This window comes from Sciurus carolinensis, chromosome 2, assembly GCF_902686445.1.
Source record: "Sciurus carolinensis chromosome 2, mSciCar1.2, whole genome shotgun sequence".
Classification (NCBI taxonomy): domain Eukaryota; kingdom Metazoa; phylum Chordata; class Mammalia; order Rodentia; family Sciuridae; genus Sciurus; species Sciurus carolinensis.
In genome coordinates this window covers 47,563,497-47,582,943 of record NC_062214.1, presented here as the reverse complement: position 1 = coordinate 47,582,943, position 19,447 = coordinate 47,563,497, and the positions used below count along the sequence as shown (strand labels likewise).

The following is a 19,447-nucleotide window of genomic DNA, read 5'->3' as shown; positions in this document are numbered from 1 at the left end:
TTAAGGGTACAATAGAGTTACTTAGCTGAAGGTCAGAGTGTGGGTGGACCAGGAGGGAAAGAAGAATTCACAGGTGTCTTTCACTATAACTGAGGGCTCTCTCCTTGTATCTCAGGACCACAGGGACAAATTCCAGGTTTTTTGTGAAATAGTTGAAGGGAATAAGTAAGACCAGACTCCAAGAAGTAACTAAATGGGGTCAAGAGGGCATCTGAGGAGTTCCATGAACAACTGCCTAAAAAATCCAAGCACTTTGCCAATAGCTCTGAATACTTATGTCCCAAGAAGAGCCTCATCTCTGACCTAACCCGCACATGGGCTCCAAAAACCAGTGTGTATGCCTCCTGATAGGCACATGCTAGTGATGGTTACAGATGAGGTGCATTTGCAGCCTCCTTCTTTTGCAGCCTACTAAGGAGGGTCTGTGTCTCTGATACTATGAAAGGCCCTCCAGAGAAGCTGCCTGTCTTAGCCCATTGTGTTGCTATAACAAAATACCTGGACTTGGGTAATCTATAGAGAAGAGAGGTTTATTTGGCTCATGATTCTGGTGGCTGGAAAGTTCAAACAGCATGGTACCATCTTCTGGTAAGGGCTCCCTGGTTGCATCACAAGGTGGTGAATAGTATTGCATGAGAATTACAGTGTGTGTGTGGGGTGTGTGTGTGTGTGTGTGTGTGTGTGAGAGAGAGAGAGAGAGAGAGAGAGAGAGAGAGAGAGAGAGAGAGAGAGGGAAGAGAGACAGAGAGAGAGAAAGAAAGAGAAGGAGAGAGAAAGAGAGAGAGAAAGAGAGAGAGATCACATGACAAGAAAAGCAGCAGGGCACTAGGGAGGCAGGAGTCTCAATCTTTTGTAACAACTACCCTCACTGTTGGGGGGTGGGCATTAATCCACTCATGCCTTCATTCCCTCACAAGGGCTGCTCTGACCTAGTCACCTTCACTAGACTCCAACTCTTAAGGACTCCATCACCTCTCAAAAACATTACATGGGGACCAAGCTTCCATCACAAGATCTTTGGAAGACAAATTATATGCAAACTATAGCACACAAAACTGGAAGGTCCTAAATGTGGCTCTGGATCCCCAGCAGCTGGAGTGATACACTGTTATATAGGTACACCAACCACTGACATGATGCCAAAATTTTGAACAAGACATGGATGTTATAATCCCAAAATAGGTAAGGTAATCTCCCTGAGCACATATGAAATCCCGGGACACTCTCTGGTCGTGTGTGTTTGAAAACACACACACACCACCCATGCACTACACACTACCTGAGTCCTGTGCCTGTGCCTGCCAGCTCTGCTCTGATGGGCTGTGCTCCAGTGTGCTCCTGGCATGCACTGGCAGCAGGTGGTCACTCTTCTCTGTGCGCAGGTGCGCTGCTATCAAGCACTGCTCCATCTCCGCATCTTTGGGAAGTGTGGGGACTTAGAACACACTACACTTTTCTTTTTTTTGAGGTGTTCTTGGTGGCCCCTCCTGAGAACCAACTAGGGCAAAATAACCATAATCGTTAGAACTGCTGAATAGGAAGCGGGAGTCTGTGTTCATGTGGTTGATTATAGCAACTGTAGACTAAGCACTGACTGTGCCAAGTGCTGTACTAAGTCATCTTGTTAATCTTCATGCCTCTGTGGGGTGGGACAACACTGACAGTTAAGGGAACTGTGTTCCATAGAGGAAAAAATACTTGCTCATGGACTCATGGCTAGTAAGTGGCACATTTTCAGTAGTAATCAGAATTACAGAAGATAGTAGCTATTATTCCCCCCCCCCCTTTTTTTTTCTAAATCAGCAGAGATTGGGAGATGCCCACTGAGGTCAGCCAAAAAGAAGGCAGCAGTCTTCTCCTCAGGGAACCAGGCTAAGACTCAGTTTTTCTGTAGGCTTTTGGAGTAGTCTCCCCAGCTGTAAAGAGTAGTCCTAACTCCCACCCAAGGATTCCTGGGTGTGGACATGGACACAACTCACACCTGAAAAGTTCTCAGTGAATGCTGTGTGCTGTGATGTCTGTCCCTCCAAAGCTTGTTTATACTTTTCAGGAATCTCCAAGATTCCCCATCAGCTTCTCAAAGAAAAGTAAATTTTCACTGGAAAGCAGGTCAATATATTCAAATCACAGGATTTTTTTTTCCCCAACAATTCTTGTGTCAACGATACTGCCGTTTACCAGTGATGAGTTCTGCTCCTTCTAATGTTGAAGATTGAACACTAGAGAAGCACGCCAAGGCAAGCATATTAAGCAGGTTTTATTTAAAGGTAATAATACAGACTTCTCCCGGCAGGAAGAAGGGGGCCATGGCTGATGTTCTAAAGTCTCAAGAAGTGAGCGCACCCTACAACTTTTATAGGTAAAGGTCTCTTTTGTTCTCCAGTTCTCTCCCCCTTATCTCTCCTTCCTGCCTCCATGACTAGGCCTGGTTTTGCATTAAGTGAGAAGCCATAGACAGGGGGAGGGCCAAGGTGATTCAGGCAGGTAAGGGCCCAGGGGACATTAATTAGAAGCTCCTTGCCTGCAGTCCTTGATAAAGGCAGGTAAATTTGGTAATCAATGGGCTCTGGAGATCCTTGACATTCCAGTCTTCCAGAGGCAGTCTCCAACTTTCAGAGGCAGATGGCTTCATGGCTTCATTTCCTCGAATTGACTCGATCCCCTAATTCTACACTAACTACCTGTCCTTAATTCTGGCTTCATCAATGTTCTCATTTTCATGGAAAATCCAATCTTCCTATGTTAGGCCAAATAGATCATTTTTATTTCTGTTAAATTATATTATCTAAATAGGGCTAAATTGTCAGGACATCTTACTGGAACTACTGAGAATGTTGTAAATGCCAAACAGAACCTGCAAACCATTTGCATCCACATGAGTGAGATTGGCAGACTTGTATTTTGGTCACAGAACTGTCACTGGAGATTAAATGTGTAAAAAAAATCCTGCAGAAAGCTTGGTTCTTCTTTGTGATTTATCTCTTTCCAAAGGCTAACAAACGGCCTTTGCTTATCAAAGCTGGTTGTCAAGGGGTGAACACAAGTTAACCTTAAAAACAACATTCGGCCCTGTCAAGTTTTCTATAAATATTGTGCATGATAAATTATGTGAGGAGACTATTTACTAATGTGGAAAAATCAATAATGCTCTAATAAGAATGTTTACTCAGACAAGGATCCAAACAAAGACTTGAAAGTAGGAAAACACTTTGAAAAATAAAATCTCCTCATCTCTGGTAAATGTAATAGGGGTTTTGTTCCTTTTGATGCTTGTCTGTGTTGGGGATGAGGCCTGGAGATATGGTGCCTAACTTTTCTCTCTTCTTTACAATCGAAGTAACATCTACCATTGTCTACTGAGGGCTGCCTGACAAGTGACTGTTTTCTACTGATGGCTGCTCTGTCCCAGTCTCTATAGGAAGCAGCTATTAACTCATTTAATTTAACCCTCTCCACAGCACGATGGCTTTGTATTACCTATTTTTCCTGTTTGATGAACGAGGAAACTAATTTCTAGAGAGGCAAAGGGTTAAGCCCAAATCCAAAACCAGCAAAGGAGGCACAGTTTGGGTTTCAGGAGGGAGATTCCAGCTCAGCAGGTTCCTGGTGTGATGGTAATTAGTCACTTTTCTGAGAGTTTCTTGGGTATGTGCTCATTTGCAAAACCCCATGAGGTTGGCAGTTGAGAAAAGAATCACAGTTGAACCACACAACAATGAACAGAGTGGTTCATAGTTTGCCTAGGGTCACACAGCTACTAAGTGAAAGCTCAGGGTTTAAATCCCACTTTTTCACAGTACAGATGTCTTCTATCCCTTCAATGCAAAACATGTGATCAGTCATTGATGAGCCACCGCTGCCTAAGAAATGTGTTCTCCAGTGCTTTTTTCAGAACCAGACTGGGATCCTGGTACCCAGGTGGGCCACTGCAGCACCCTCATCTCTGTAAAACCAAATACTTCTGTGAAAAATCACATCATGATCAATAGGAACGATTTTGTCTTCATTAGTTTTTTAGTTGTAAAGCCAAAAATAAAAAAGGAGAAATTTGAAGTTTCAAAAATAGTATTCAAATTTGATTAGTAACCTTAGGTACAATATAAAATTTGCACTTATAAAAAAAATCAGGTCTCACTGCATCCACTGTTTTCCCCGTGGTCACTGTCGAAATTCAGAAAATAGCAAACTCCAAAATATGGCACCATGGTATGTCATATACTTGAAAGTAAAGGTTCTCAAAGATCAGAAGATGCTGAAAGAGGCTTTCTTCTGATACCCCTTATCGGCCTTAAGACCAGACCTACCAAAGAGCACATTGCCTTCCTTCCCCACTCTGAAATTTTATTATCTTTGGAGGAAAAAAGATTGAGTCATGTAACACTTTCTATCACCAGCTATTGCCTGTCTCTGAGGCTCATTCAGAGTTCAGAGAATCCTTTACAAGCTAATTTCTGTCTCCAGGGTTCATTAATTCCCCCCCAAATCATTGACTTCTCCCTTAATGGCACCTGCTATTGTCCTCTCCCCTAGGAAGTTATTTAAGCTTTCTTTGAGTTTCACTCTTATTTTGTGAGGCTCCTGTGCACAAGTACAGGTTAATAAATTCTATTATGGTTTCTCTCCTGCTAATCCTTCTATTGCCAGTTTATTTCAACAGATTGAATTCAAATGTGTAGAGGGAAAGTTTGAACTTCCCTTGATCATGCAGAATGATGAAATTGAAGAGATCTGGGTCCTATTTTCTTTCTCTTATAATCTCTTTGCTATCGTTGTGTCTTTTGAATCTACTGTGTAAATCAGAATGAGTGGACTCCCAGGAGCTGGAGACCAGGCAAACTGAATGATTCCCAACTACTATGAACTTGCCCTCCAAGGCCCATGAATGGTTTCACAATTGGCTACGGCCTGGACACAACTGGACATAAATTTCTTAAATACAAAGGTCTTAAGTTGTCTTTCAGGAAAATAATCCACTCCACAATGGTTTGGAACTGACTTTTCAAGAATAGATGTGTGCAGAAGAAGTCAGCTCATTGAATCAATGGCCTTTTTGACATCACAAGCTCAAAAATCACCCACAACACAGAACGTCATAACACCTCCCAAAGAAACACGCAACATGTGTATGCTCAGGAGGACCTTTTACACCTGCACAGAAGAACCTTAAGCATCCCTTCTCTTTTCCATATGAATTCCTGTGCAACCAACCAGGAAGGCAGATTTGAATTCGTAGCTCCTTGTCCTTTTGACCAGTCAACTGTGTAATAAAGTGCTTTCTTTTTGCAAAAACCCAGTGCCAGGGGTTGGCAAGTGGCTTTGTGGTAGAGTGCTTCCCTAGCATGCCCTGGGCTTGATCCCTAGCACCACAAAATACTAAACAAAACACCCACAGCAAAACACCCGGTGTGAGAATATTAACTGCTAGGTGTGCTGGGCAACAGGCCCCACTCCATAGTTGATTAGTCCAGATGGGCTGAGACCAACTCTCCAACTGAGTCAAATGCAAAGTTCACCTGAGTCACACACAATGTTTATTAAAGAATAGCTAATTAAAAGGTGTTAAGTTTAAATATAAATTATTAAAATAAGGTTGATGACCACAACTGTTTAAGACTTAAAGCAACAAACGTTTTTAGTGGGGAAGAGAATTTTATTATTGACCTTGTTTAGAATTGCTGGGACTTGGCAAAGGAAAAAAAAAAAAAAAAAAAAAAAATTTAAAAATAATAAAAAGAAGACAGAACTTTAATTAGTTTTAAATTCTCTGTAAATGAAAAACTACCATATTTCCTGTCTTTCTGATGTCTCTAATCAGTGCCAGCCTTGTGTTGTGCCACTGGCAGTTACTGTGGATTGCATCTCTCTGAGACCTCCTCACCCTCTGGTGTCACCTACTTACCAGGGTCTTCTTTGAACTTGTTCTTCACCCACTGAGAGAGCTGCTGCTAAGAGTCTATGACCAGTCACTTTCTCCTAGTGGTCTTGCCTCTCATTTCACCTGTCTGCTACAAGACCCATAAGGTTCTGCAATCCATGCCCTTTGCCTCCACATGCAGATAACACAGCCCAGTGCATAGTAGGTGCTCAATGTGTACTTGAGTGAAGGAACAAATGGAAGATATGTATATATCATCATACGTGTGTTGTGCCAAAAACAATTCTGTCTACTTCGTATAACCTCCTTTATTCAATTTTTGGTCCAGAAAAAAGAAAAAAGAGAAGCCAGATGCCTGAACAATCCACAGACCAATTAATCTGCTCCCAAATAATTGAGATTAAAGTGTCCCCATATTTGAGACCAGAACATTCCATTCCCAGCATGACGAAAAGTATGTTTTTTAAAGCAATTTACAAGGAAAGCTCTGACTACTCAGTAAGACTCCAGAGCAAAAGCAGATGATTTGGGGCCATGACTCAGGGAACATACCATGCTGTTAGACTTGTGATACCTGAAACAGTTTCTATCCAAAGACTCACCAAGAAAAGCTGTTTGGGACTCTGGGCTGTTGATTCCTTTTGTTTAAGCATCAGTACTTGGAGGGGTTTGCTATAATCTACACTCTAATCATTATCCTTGGGAGGATTAAATATGCAAGGTGCCAGGTTTCCTCAGTTTGCACACAAGCTATATCTTATTGATAAAATTCAGCCAAAACTACCCAGGAAAAGTAAGTTCTGCTTCTTTCCTTGAACTCACAGACACCACGCCCTTGGTCCTCTGTGACCTCTGCCACCTCTTTTTGAGCAGGGAGACTTGAAGCTGAAAAGTCCAGAGTGTCCCAGTTGAATTAACCATAGTGGGCAGCAGGATTGAAGGATGAAGCAGAAATCAGAAGAATAACCAGCAGGAAAATTGCATTGCATTTTGACACTTAGTAGGTCAATTTCAGGGTCGGGGCGGGGGTTGTATGGGTGCAATTAGTTAGAGGTTTTATTGTATATGTGAAGAGAGTTCAGCTGTGGTCTTACTGCCCATTCCCTTTCTGGCGGCTTTCTTCCCAATTCCAGAAGGAATTATGAAGCATAATGTCACTGGGATTGATGTAGAGCAGGAAGGTTGTCCAGAGGCTCTGTTTCCACCTTCTTACTTATAGATGAGGGAGATAAGAGCAGAGGCTGAGTTAACCAGCTTATTGGCAATAATGAAATAGAACCTATGACCCCCAGGGCAGGGTGGTTCCTGCATTTTATATGACCTTTCTGTGCTTCAGAGATCCTTTCTAGGTTAATGGATGAATAAACAAAGCATACCTCCTTGTTGTTTATTGTCTTCTTTAAGATGTCAACACTTGACAAAGTGAAAGTAGTAGATTTGAAAGTTCTTAAGTAGAAGATAAAGACCCACTGACTAAAAAAGATAGCTTGGCAAAGATCTGGGGGTCAGAGTGGTTATCAAGCTGCAAGTTATTTATTCAACCCCTATCCTTAAGCACCAACAATACATCATGCTGGGGGACTCCTGCAGGATGACAAGTTAACGAGGAATCTGGCTCTGGGCTGCACAAAAACAGGTGCCCAGACGAAGAGAAAGACTATGAATGATTGCAAGCCCACATTGCAACCCAAGTTCAAGGCTGAGTCTGCCTTCTGAGTGCTACCTTCACACCACTTATGGTCTACTGTCTGCTCACCTTCTATATTCAGGTCTCATGTTGGCCCCTCAGTTTACCTTGTGTCATTATTTGGGCTTGGATGGCTCCATCTCCTTCTGTCTCCCCACTTCCATTCCTCAGGCTTCCATCTCACTTCCCTCCATTCTCAGTCTTGTCTGCAGGGCTTTGATATGTGCTGATCTGCCATGTGGACATCATTCTTCCTAGTAGCTATGTCTCCTTTAGATTCTAGCTTCATTACCTTTTTTTTCCAGAGGAGATTTTCCAAACTACCCACCATTCTCCACCAGGTCCTGACCCAGGTAACAGCCTCTCTTGACACTCTGAAATTCTCCTCGAATTGCTTGCAATTATGTAGATCAATACTGTGACTTGTTCAAATTTGTCCAGTCCAAAAGATGTCAAAAATCATAAAGGCAAAAATGTCTCTTTGAAATTCGGGTGCTTAGTCCAGCACATAGTAGGAACAATTGTCAGGTTGGTAGATGGGTGGGTGGATGGATGGATGAATGGATAGATAGATGGGCAAATGGGTGAGTAGATGGGTGGGTAATGGGTAGGCAGATGGTTGGATCTCTGTAGGCACTAAGAGCACAGGGAGGATCCAGAAATCTCTGGGAAAAAGTCCCTGAACTACTTTAAACATCTTTTCTAAAATGACAAGGACATGAGGAATATTCTCTAAGGTGTGCCCAGCTAGAGTTTGAGATGGGTACTTTTATCCCTAAGGGAGGCTGAGAAGCAGGATGCCCCAACTCAGATCACCATGGAAATCAACACTTCAGATGCTGGTGCATTGCTCACAGCCCTTTGGCATCTCCCTGTGGTTCTCTACCTGAGCATCTCCTTTAGTGTACAGGGCCCTTATGAGCAGCTGACTGCCAAGTAGTTGCTATTGTGAGATGAATTATTACAATTTTGCATTGTCTTGGAATTAATTTTGAGGACTTGGAAGTTGGATTTTCATATTCCAGAAGTCAGGTTTAGTCACTTTGACACAATTTCTAGTTTTCCATCTCCTCCCAGCAACTCCATATGGTCAGTCCAGATATTCACCTTATACATCTTCCTCCTGGTTACCACCTCCCTATGCGACAGCTAGATGTAGCTTATCAACCTATCCCACTGACCATACATCATGCATGACTGTGCAAATTTGCTGCAGTGACCAACTCTGTCACAGTGTGACTCCATAGGACTCATGTCTGCTGGCTCAGAACCCACTTATTAGACACCTCTCAGGCAACCTGCATGGGTAATGTTCTGGACCCTAACAAAGGCTTTGGCCTACATATCTTTCTTTCTCTTTCTATATCCAACCTCTGAACAGCTCTCCACTTCCCATTGGGCCCAGCAAGGCACTCTGCCCTCTTCTCTCTGAGATCTATAAGTAGTACAAATGTTTCTGTCAGTTCAGTGGTTGAGTTGCCTCCTTTGGGTGTCACTTGAACAACACATCTGAATCTAACTTCTTCTCCATGAGAGGGGGGCCATCTTGGTAAGAATAAACTGGACCCAAGTCAGACAGGAACTAGAAGGATATTCACCTGTGTCAACAACTTTCCTGGGGGAGAGACATCTGGTCAGGTAGGCAGGGTGAGAGTTTATATCCACTGTCCTGAGAAAGATCTTAAGACCAAATTAGGAAAAAAATACAGCCAGTGATGGAGAGGAGCTGGAGAAGAACTGGCTATCTGCCCTCAGCTGGGACAACTGTGAAGTGTGACCTTCACAGGAGTCCAGTGTCACCGGCTCTTTGGGTCATACTCTATGGGCTCCTTCCTTATCTGTTTCACTTTCTTTCCCAAATGAAATACTTGCTTCGAATTCTTGTCTCAGGGTCTATTTTCTGGGGACCCCAACTAAACAAGTTGGTGATCAGATGTCTGATTACAAGAAAGGACTCTTTGATTCAAGGGCTTTGGAAGAATTGCTGTGCAGTGAGAGTTCAGCCGCAGCTTGGATTCTACAACCCAGAGCTCTAGCCCTTTGTTGTTATTCTCACTGAATGCATCAAACTCCAGTCTTTGATTCTAATTCCCTGTCCTTGAACTCCCCCAAAGCCAAGGGAGGAGACATGTAAGCCAGGGGCCATGAGACCAGAGACATTTTTTTTTCCTCTTTCTGATACTGTTTTTATGACCCTGCCACCTCAAAATGAAACATTTGCACGACAAACCCCTAAAAACTGCCAAATTTCACCCAATTTGGTTTAATGTTCTCAAGGAGCTTGGCATTGTGTTAGAAACCCAGACTTTCCCATGGCCCAGATCCAATTTAAAAACTGCCTATCTATTTAAGGTTCATGATGGAGGGAATAAAAGAAAAAAAAAAAAAAAAAAAAAAAAAACTCCCAAAACCAAGGGGGGGTACGGGGGGCATACATGAGATAGGAAGCAAATCCAGTTTGCTTCTAAAAAAGGCTGGAAATTATAACTATCCACGGCCTTGTGTTTCAAGTCTCAGATTTTTTTTTTTTCCCCTTCTGGTTGTTTGCAAACCAAAGTGGAATTTTATTATGGGTTACTGAGTGATCCTTTTCAAGTTCTTAGCCCCCAAAGTCTTGCTCGCTCAGTAGCATGCCATTTAGGTTCCTCATGTGGATGGGAAAGAAAACTGAGCCAAAATAAAGCAGCCAGTATCTCTGAGCCGTACAGTCATCCCCCCACGTCGCTGCTTTTCCACAGCTCTGAGCCAGGGACCCAGCACAGCCGTCTGGCCCCTTTTATGAACAACAAAACCATGATGAAGGCAACAGGAGTCAGAAATCTATTCACTGCAGGAAGCCCCAGTATCCGGTGAGAAATAAGAAGTACAAGAGCACAGGATGCGCCTTGGGTCAGGGGGACGTGAAGAGCCTGCGGTCTTTGTATCCTTCTCTGGGTTGGAGCTGTTGCAACAGCTCAGCCCTCAGCTCCCCTCAGAGCACAGCTGGGAGCCGGAGTCTAAGCTCCAGTGACTACTGTGTCTGTGGGGCTTCTAGCCTCCCGCCCAAGAGGACACAGAGGCCAGAATGGCCACCTCTAGGGACCTGCTCCTGCTGCTCCTCTTAGGCCAGTTCTGGGCAGGGACTGGAGCTGACCCAGAGGCCGTGGTGTGCACGGGGACTGCTTGCTACACGGCCCACTGGGGCAAGTTGAGTGCCGCGGAGGCTCAGCACCACTGCAGTGTGAACGGAGGCAACCTAGCCACGGTGAAGAGCGAGGAGGAGGCCCGGCATGTCCAGCGAGCCCTGGCCCAGCTCCTGAAGCCAGAGAAGCCCCTTGAAGCGAAGATGGGCAAGTTCTGGATTGGGCTCCAGCGGGAGAAGGGCAAGTGCTTGGACCCCAACCTGCTGCTGAAGGGCTTCAGCTGGGTGGGTGGAGGGGAGGACTCCCTGTATGCAAATTGGCACAAGGAGGTGAGGAGCTCTTGCATCTCCAAGCGCTGTGTGTCCCTGTTGCTGGACCTGTCCCTTACACCCCTCCCCAGCCGCCTCCCCAAGTGGTCTGACAGCCCCTGTGGGACCCCTGGCTCTCCAGGAAGCAGTATTGAGGGCTTTGTATGCAAGTTCAGCTTCAAAGGCATGTGTCAGCCACTGGCTCTGGGGGGCCCAGGCCAGGTGACCTACAGCACCCCCTTCCAGGCCACCACCTCCTTCCTGGAGGTTGTGCCTTTTGCCTCTGTGGCCAATGTAGCCTGTGGGGATGGGGCTGAAAGTACAAGTCATTATTTCCTGTGCAAGGAGAAGGATCCCGATGTGTTTGACTGGGGCAACTCAGGTCCCCTCTGTGTCAGCCCCAAGTATGGATGTAACTTCAACAACGGGGGCTGCCAGCAAGACTGTTTCGAAGGGGGGGATGGCTCCTTCCGCTGCGGCTGCCGGCCAGGGTTCCGGCTGCAGGACGACTTAGTGACCTGCGCCTCTCGGAATCCTTGCAGCTCCAGCCCGTGCAAAGGGAAGGCCATATGTGTCCCTGGACCCTATGAGAAAGATTATACATGCCGCTGCCCTCAGGGCTTCCGCCTAGACTCCAGTCAGGTGCACTGTGTGGATGTGGATGAGTGCCAGGACTCCCCCTGTGCTCAGGAGTGTATCAACACCCCTGGGGGATTCCACTGTAAATGCTGGGTGGGCTACAAACCTGGTGGCCCCGAAGAGGAGACCTGCTGGGATGTGGATGAGTGTGCCCTCGGCCACTCACCCTGTGCCCAGCGCTGTATCAACACTGATGGCTCCTTCCACTGCTCCTGTGAGGAGGGCTATGTCTTGTCTGGGGAGGACAGCACCCAATGTGAGGATGTGGATGAGTGTTCTGACCCCAGGGGCAGCCCTTGTGACAGCTTGTGCTTCAACACTCAGGGATCCTTCAACTGTGGCTGCCTGAGGGACTGGGAGCTGGCCCCCAATGGGGTCTCTTGTATCATGAGCCCTGTGTCCTCAGGAACACCATCTGGGCCTCCCCAAGAGGAAGAAAAGGGAGAGAGAGAGGGGAGCACTGTGCCTCCTACCACAACATCCAGCTTCCCCAAGGACTCTGAGAATACCTCCAAGGGTGCATCCACCACAAGGAGACCTTCCCTCTCATCCAATGCCCCCACTGCCTCAGCCCTTCTGGAGATGTCAGCCCCCAGTGGGGCCCCTGGCTTGTGGGCAGAGCCAGACACCCACCTCCTTACGGCTACTGCTGGCCACAGCAAGGCTACAGGTGAGAATTCTGTGGCCACCCAGAGTGATGACGGCACCGACGGTCAAAAGCTGCTTCTGTTCTATATCCTGGGCACAGTGGTGGCCATCTCACTCCTGCTGGCTCTGGCTCTGGGACTTCTGGTCTACCGCAAGCGGAGAGCCAAGAGGGAGGAGATGAAGGAGAAGAAGCCCCAGAGTGCGACTGATAGTTACTCCTGGGTACCAGAGCGAGCAGAGAGCCGGGCCACGGAGAATCAGTACAGGTAAATGGAGAACCTGAGGTCACTCAGGGAGGTGGGAGACACTGTTCACAATGTAGAGAGGCAGAGGGGGAGCATGTACCCAAACATGCATATGTTAAGCTCAACTCCATCAGCTCTTGTGGCATGGTACTATCTTTGGTGTGGGTACAAGGTGGGGAACTGTCCAAGGGTCCAGATGTGCATGTGACAGGGGCACTGTAACTTCCAACATGGTCATCTTTTGTCTTCCGTAGTCCAACACCTGGGACAGACTGCTGATGGTGAGATGGCCCTAGAGATACAGTCAGCTGCCATCATCCTTGGAGTTTTAAACTTCTCCTCTGAAGGGGAGATCTTTGGAAAGACAGGACTGGAATCTTAGCAAACAGTCATACAACTTAAAAGCCTGGCAACCTGGAGCATGCAGGTATTTTCTGTGATCTTCCTGACGCGGCTGCTGTGTGTTGGCCTGCCATTGTGGCAATGTTGTCTCTATTAACGGTTCTCACTCGCAATCCCTTTTTAAATTCAATCATGGCTGATTTCCTTTCTCTCTCCCTGGTTGTGGATCCAGGTTGGAGAGATCAGGTGCTAATGGAGCTCCCTTGGAAAGGCTTTTCTAATCTCCTCATTGATTCGAAAGAAAAAGGTGGATTGATGCTAATTAAGACTGAAATGATTTGTCCCTCTTCGTATGATAGAAACTGTTAATTATTTAATTATATGAGACACTTTTTTTTTCTTTCTTTCTTTTTTTTTTTTTTTTTTTTTTTGCCAAAGGCAACATATTCAGGGTTGGAAACCCGTTTCTACATTTGCATTCATACACTTCCCCACCACAAGTCCCACTGATGTTGGTATTGTTGAAATCCTCCAGAATGGCAGAAGTACAACTCACTGCTTAGTAGCAAGGAAGTAGGAATTTTAGACATTGCATCCCCTAGTTGTTAAGTTTCTAATAGTCTTGAGTTTATCTGTAAGTAAGGTTGGAAAAATATGAGAGAAGTTGCTTAAAGCATTGGTGAAAGCATAACCTAATTGGTTAGGAAGAAACCAGGGATCCAATTCACAAATACTTGACTCAGTTCATCTATTAAGACAAAGAAACAAAAAGCCTGTGTTCTGATGCTTTGATTGTAGGTGGAAGAGCCCTCAGAATTCTGACTGTATCTGAAGGAAGTAGGAGTGAGATGATAGGCTGTATTTGGAAAGCTGTTGTTTGAAAGCTTTTTTTTTTTTTTTTTGGCTCAGTTTGTAGTTTGTAGTCAATAGCACATTGGGAGAACTTGAACCCTGATTTGTGGGTGTGGCACATAACCAAATTAGGGATTAGTCACAGGATGCTTAAAGAGCTTTTGTCCCTGCCCTTTCTCTTTTCCTTAAAAAAGGGTGTGGGGAGGGAAAGAGATAATAACTAAAAAGTTTTGCAACAGCAACAACTGTTTAAAACCATTTTTATTTTAGCCTCATTTCAAAATGTACTTTAGCAAAGATTTCTCCTCTCCATCTTGTAGGTGATAGTGCTCTTTGCATAGCTCTGTCAGGGTCACTGGAAGCTGGGAAGTTGCCTGAGTGTTGCTGGGAAACCGCAGGTCTCCTGGAAGCTTTTTTCTACCTTGGGCAGGAGAATAGACCGGAGGGAACATGTCTCCTTCCAAGGATTCCAAAGTCTTTTCCTCCCAGAACAGGATGCCTGGTTTTTTTCTGGATTCACCTTAGACAAGCATCCATCCTGAGGTTGACACCCTGCGGACGGGAGGTGAATAGCTGACAGGTGTATGGCCTTCAGAGTTACATAAATATTCTTTAGTTAATTTTGAAATGTAGGCATTATGGTTCAGAGTCTTTTTTTTTTTTTAAGAAAGTGGAACACCCAAGATGGTGAAAGACAGAGGCATTTAAGGGCTCCATAGGGTTTTTGAAACTTCTGCTTTTTATAGTTGTCTTAGTGATCTCCAGTTTCCAGTTGAAATTCTGGTGTTTAATACTTAAAGGAGATCAAGGCTGTGTCCATTTGGCAAGGACTCTTGGCAGTCTGTTGAAATCACAGTCCATTGCATGGAAACCAGCATCAGTCATTAGATTATTTAAGACATGGCACTTACATGAAATAAATGCAAATGCAACACCTTTACGTCTAGTACTTTAAAATTCTTGCCCTTATCATTTAGGGTGAGGGAGACCTTCCTCTTCTAGCCTTCCATAGTTCCTTCACCATTTGTGTACAGACCCTGTGAGCCTTGACTTCTCCAAGGTCACCTGGGGATCTTCTCATTTCCATGGTATTCTGACTTTTCACACAGCACAGCCCTATTTTCTGATGTCTGTGTTTAAATTCTTCTGTGGGGGGCAGCATACAGACCCATCTCCAACACCAGAGACATCATGGATCACTTCTGTGGGGCCCACAAGGGGACAGATGGCTTCATAAGGAACACAATTACTCAAAGCCCCCTCCGACAGCCTCAGCTCTTTTTTGTGGCAAGCAGAACTCTTTATCTGCTCTCATGCCCACTACCAGGAGTAGCCAACATCCTGGACCTGGTGACCTCAGACAGTGAATCTGATGACAACCAGTGGCCTCAAACAAATGCCTTATTTTTCCATTTATTTGTCTGTCCTCTTATTTGAGGTATACAAATTCTTTTTGGTACAGGGGATCGAACACAGGGGTGCTTTACCACTGAGCCACATCTCCAGCCTTTTTTAGAGTTTATTTTGAGAAAGGTTCTTGTTAAGTTATTTAGGACCTTACCAAGTAGTTGAGTCTGACTTTGAACTTGAGATCTTCTTGCCTCACCTCCTGAGCTGCTGAGATTACAGTCATGCACTGCCACACCCGGCAAGGTATACAAATTCTTGCTTGGGGGAGTCAGAGACCCTTAGCAGTGAATAAACAAATACTGACCACCCAAGTGGTAGCCATTAACAAACTACTGTCACTTATTCAGAGGGCCCAGGTCACTCAGTCATGCCCAGCCAGATAGACCAATGGGACAGTGGCAAAATAAGCCAATCTACTGGGAAAAAAAAGTTCTAAGTGTTAAGGGGCTTCAAGATAATGGCTTTTTTGCTTTTCTTTCTTTCTTTCTTTTTTTCTTTGTAGTGCTAGGTCTAACCCAGAGCTTCATACATGATGCTAGGCAAGTGCTCTACCACTGAGCTACACCCCATTCTTAAAGGGTATTTTCGTTTGTATTTTATTCAAATTTTCATGAATTCAGTAATTCTGAGATAGTCATGCAAAAACAATATCCAGGACCAGCTCTCCTCCTCCCACCCTTCACCTTCTAAAGCAGATTATTTAAAGGGGAGAAGATCCTCTTCAACATGCAGCTCCCTATGGTCAACCATTCTTGAATTTCAGGTGACCACCATTGCTCTTTTTTTCTTGTGCACTACTGGACAAATGTGATGCAGGAGGACAGTCCCCCAAAGGGAACTGAGTAGAGTAGAAAACCAAGGGTAAGACAATTATCCAAAAATGCCTTAGGAGGGGCTCAGTGAACCATCTTTGTTGTGGGAATCTAGCTCTGGTTTTACAGGAACGGAGATTGCCTTGGAGGCAAGAGCAGCTGTGTCTGACTTCCACCTTTGGCTGCCCACACACCTAATCATTATCATCATCACCATCACATCACATTGCTGTGCTCCACATCCTCATGCCGCTCAGAAAAGTGACATTGTATTGGGCTCTAACTGAGCCAGAAGGGAAGCAGGCCATGCTCACTGTCAGCTTTGAGAGACCTTTCATCCAGTGACAGATTAGCAAACCTCCTAGAAGACCCACCCTGGCATCTTCTTGCCTGGATCAGCTATGTGGTAAATGATTAAACAGTTCTCTTTGTGCTTATGTACATTATTATGGTGGACTGCATCGAAAACGATTTTTTTCTCTTAAAGAGAAAACCCTTATTTTATTTTCTGACAGTAAACCCTCACCAAATAGCTTTTCAATGAATGGATATAATCAGTAGATACTTTTGTTCTAATCCTTTTCTTCCACAAAAATTTCTGAGAACAGAGAGATGAGATTTGACACCCCGCCCCCCAACAAAGTCACTAAATTCAAAAATAACAAGTTTTTTTTTTCAAAGGGAATATAGGAAAGCCTTTTCCTATTATTTTTCTTCTTAGCTTCTCCATTGTTTAAATCAGGAAAACAGGAAAACGTTTCTTTCTAGCACCTGCTAAATGGTTTAATGCCTCCTACATATTTCCATCATCTTGAACAATAGCTTTAGCATGGGAATCCCAGATATGATCCCTGAAAACATCTGGTTCCAAAACCCATGGGGTAAATATGTGTAATTTGTGGAGCTTGTCAACAAAAACAAAACAAAACAAAAAGGACAATAATTGAAATTCTTCATATATCCAATAATTAAATATCCAATTTCACCTCAGATTCCTGGGGCAAATTCTTTCCAAGCTCATGGTGAAAAGTGAATTGTATTTTGATCTGTTCTTGGGGCTAATGTCCCTCTATTTAAGGTAGAAACTCTAGAATTCCTATCTCAAACTGTTACTCTTGTCTGTTTAGTGACAAGAGGTTCTTCTAGCAGATTTTGCTTGCTGTTTCCTGGGGCCAAAGTTCTTTTACAGATTTGACTTAAGCTTGAATTAATTTACATCATGGTCAAGATCCTGTTCTGTGATGTCACATGTGTTTGTAAATGTTAGTAATCATTTCCTGAATCCTAAATGGAATGTAAATATTTTTAAATCTGTGTATTTGAAATTTGAGTTATTCTGGAATTATGGGTTTTCTGTGCAGGACAGATTTTCATCCTGTGGATAAATGTTTCACAGGCTGTGGGAAGGGGAGCTCAGACAAGTGAACTTCTCCGTGGAGTTCCAACAAAATAGCATCCTGAGTGCCATTCAGGGTAGCCTTTAAGAAGTAGCAGCTTTGTCAAATTTGGGGCTTTTTGTTATGTACCTATCCTAATAAACTCTGAAATACATTTGTTATGAACTTGGTTTTATTTAATTTCATGACAAATCAAAATATTGGATAACTTGCTTTCTCAATCCATTTACCCATCTCCCATTTCAAACAGTTTACACACATTCACCTATGAGGAGGTGACACAAAGCACAAGACTCTACTTTCTCATGATAACATCAGTGAATGCTGGCCTTAATTCACAATGGACAGCCCTCAGGGACATGGGATGCAGAGTGGGCAGCAGTGCTGTGTGACCAGTGTCCATGGCAGCTGAGAACATGACTAACTGCTTCCAGATTTAGCATTCTAATCTGGTGTCCACACATCCTGGTCCCCTTCATCATTCTTAATTCCCTGCATCTTATTAATTGCATGAGTGATGCCTGGGTACAGGATTAAATACATCCAATTGGTGTGAAGTGAAAACACCATTCTATAATTATCATAGGAGCATTTATCACTTCTTTGTCAGCAAAGCCTTTTCAGTTTATTTAACTAATTGGACAGGCAGGCAGACCAGATCTTTGGTTGTTTGGCTGCATAAATCTCACTGTGATTCCAAGTTGGGGACAGCAGATGGTGGTCGATTGATTCTGAGCCTGCCTGCTTTTCAGATTGTGCACTTGGTAAAGAGCAGGGCTTAAGTAGGATAAAGTAGTCTGCTTTGTTATGCTAATGGCACAGGACACTTGCAATAAACATTCATTATTTAGGGTTAAATAAAGCTGATCCTTTGAGCAGTGTAGTGGCAAACAAAATACATTGGAAAATTATACCTTTCTTTATCAACTATGGCTGCTCCCCCAGCATGCACATGCGTGCACACACACAACACACAAGATACACACTAACACAGGCCTCGAAAGGCATACAATTACAACATCTGTTACATATGAAAAACCTGAAGTCATTGTTTCTTGGTTTAGGAAAAGTCCATGAGCAAAAATGTCATCTTTTCATGGTGACTTCTCTTGGTGACTGTGGTATGTATCTTCTAAGCAAAATTACTCAAATGCTAGATACATCTTTCAAACTTGATTCATTTGCCAAAAAAACAACTTATACAGTTATGTCCACTGCACAATGTAAAGCACATCTGTATTGTCATCAGATGACAGGTAGATTGAATTATGCAACTCAGATATTTTGTGCATTCCATGGCATTTGACATGAATCCAATGATCATATCGAGTGTTCAGTCAATTTTTAAATTCATTCAGCAAAAAAAGAAAGAGGTAGCAGAGAAAACAAACTTGGTACAAAAAAGTCTCTGTTCAGCCTTTCCCTGAACTTTATTTTGATTTACAGGTGCTTAAGAAGAGAACTAATGAGTTTGTCCTTCACAGTCTCCTTATGTTCTCAGGCTGATCCTTTTCAGAGGAAAAAGTGGGCAGGTCACCAGTAAAAATGTGAAGAAAGAGGCAAAAAGAGAGAAATTCTGATAATGCTCAAGACCAGCAATCATTCCTGGGAAATTTGAATGGACAGAGGACCTCTCAGGGCTGCTCAGCACAGTGCTGGCCCTTTCTGAGTCTCCAGGGTGTTCATATCTGCAATTCATCACAAGTTGGGGGCCCTCGATGAATTTTATTTGAGTTTTTGTTTTATTTTGTTGAGGTTTATCATCATTGGCTTCGATGCTGATATTTCTCTTGTGGTTGGAATTGGTCCATAGCATTCAATTGAGTTGCAGGAAGAAATAGAAGGAAGGAAAAAGGAAGGAAGGAAGTCAAGGAGGGAGGGAAGAGAATAAATGGGAGAGAAAGAGAATGAGAAGGAAAGAGGGAGAAAAGAAGGAAAAAATGGAGGAGGAGGAGAGAAAGAATGAATGGAAGAAAAAGAAAAGAAGTGAAGGAGAGAGGGAGAGAAGGAGGGACAGATGGCGGAAGGAAGACAGAGAGAAAAAGAGAGAGCCATACAAACAGGGGAGCGGGGATGATCCAGCTGTGGTGAAAGTCCTCAGGTCACAACT

The 19,447-nt window shown here is 44.0% G+C and overlaps 1 protein-coding gene across 4 annotated transcripts; it reads left to right on the top strand.

Moving 5' to 3' along the window:
* The first annotated feature begins 10,408 nt into the window (after window positions 1-10,408).
* Window positions 10,409-19,245, top strand: Cd93 (CD93 molecule). 4 transcript variants are annotated; one of them, XR_007107304.1, is made up of 3 exons: window positions 10,409-12,545; window positions 12,779-12,951; window positions 18,784-19,245. XR_007107304.1 is itself a non-coding variant. In XM_047541976.1 (2 exons), the coding sequence occupies exons 1-2, from the start codon at window positions 10,627-10,629 to the stop codon at window positions 12,801-12,803; spliced, it is 1,944 nt and encodes a 647-aa protein (XP_047397932.1). In that variant the 5' UTR covers window positions 10,409-10,626; the 3' UTR covers window positions 12,804-13,246. The 4 variants fall into 4 exon arrangements, 1 of the variants encoding a protein (XP_047397932.1); XR_007107305.1 differs by having other exon boundaries at window positions 18,839-19,244; XR_007107303.1 differs by having other exon boundaries at window positions 18,822-19,244.
* The last annotated feature ends 202 nt before the right edge of the window (window positions 19,246-19,447 follow it).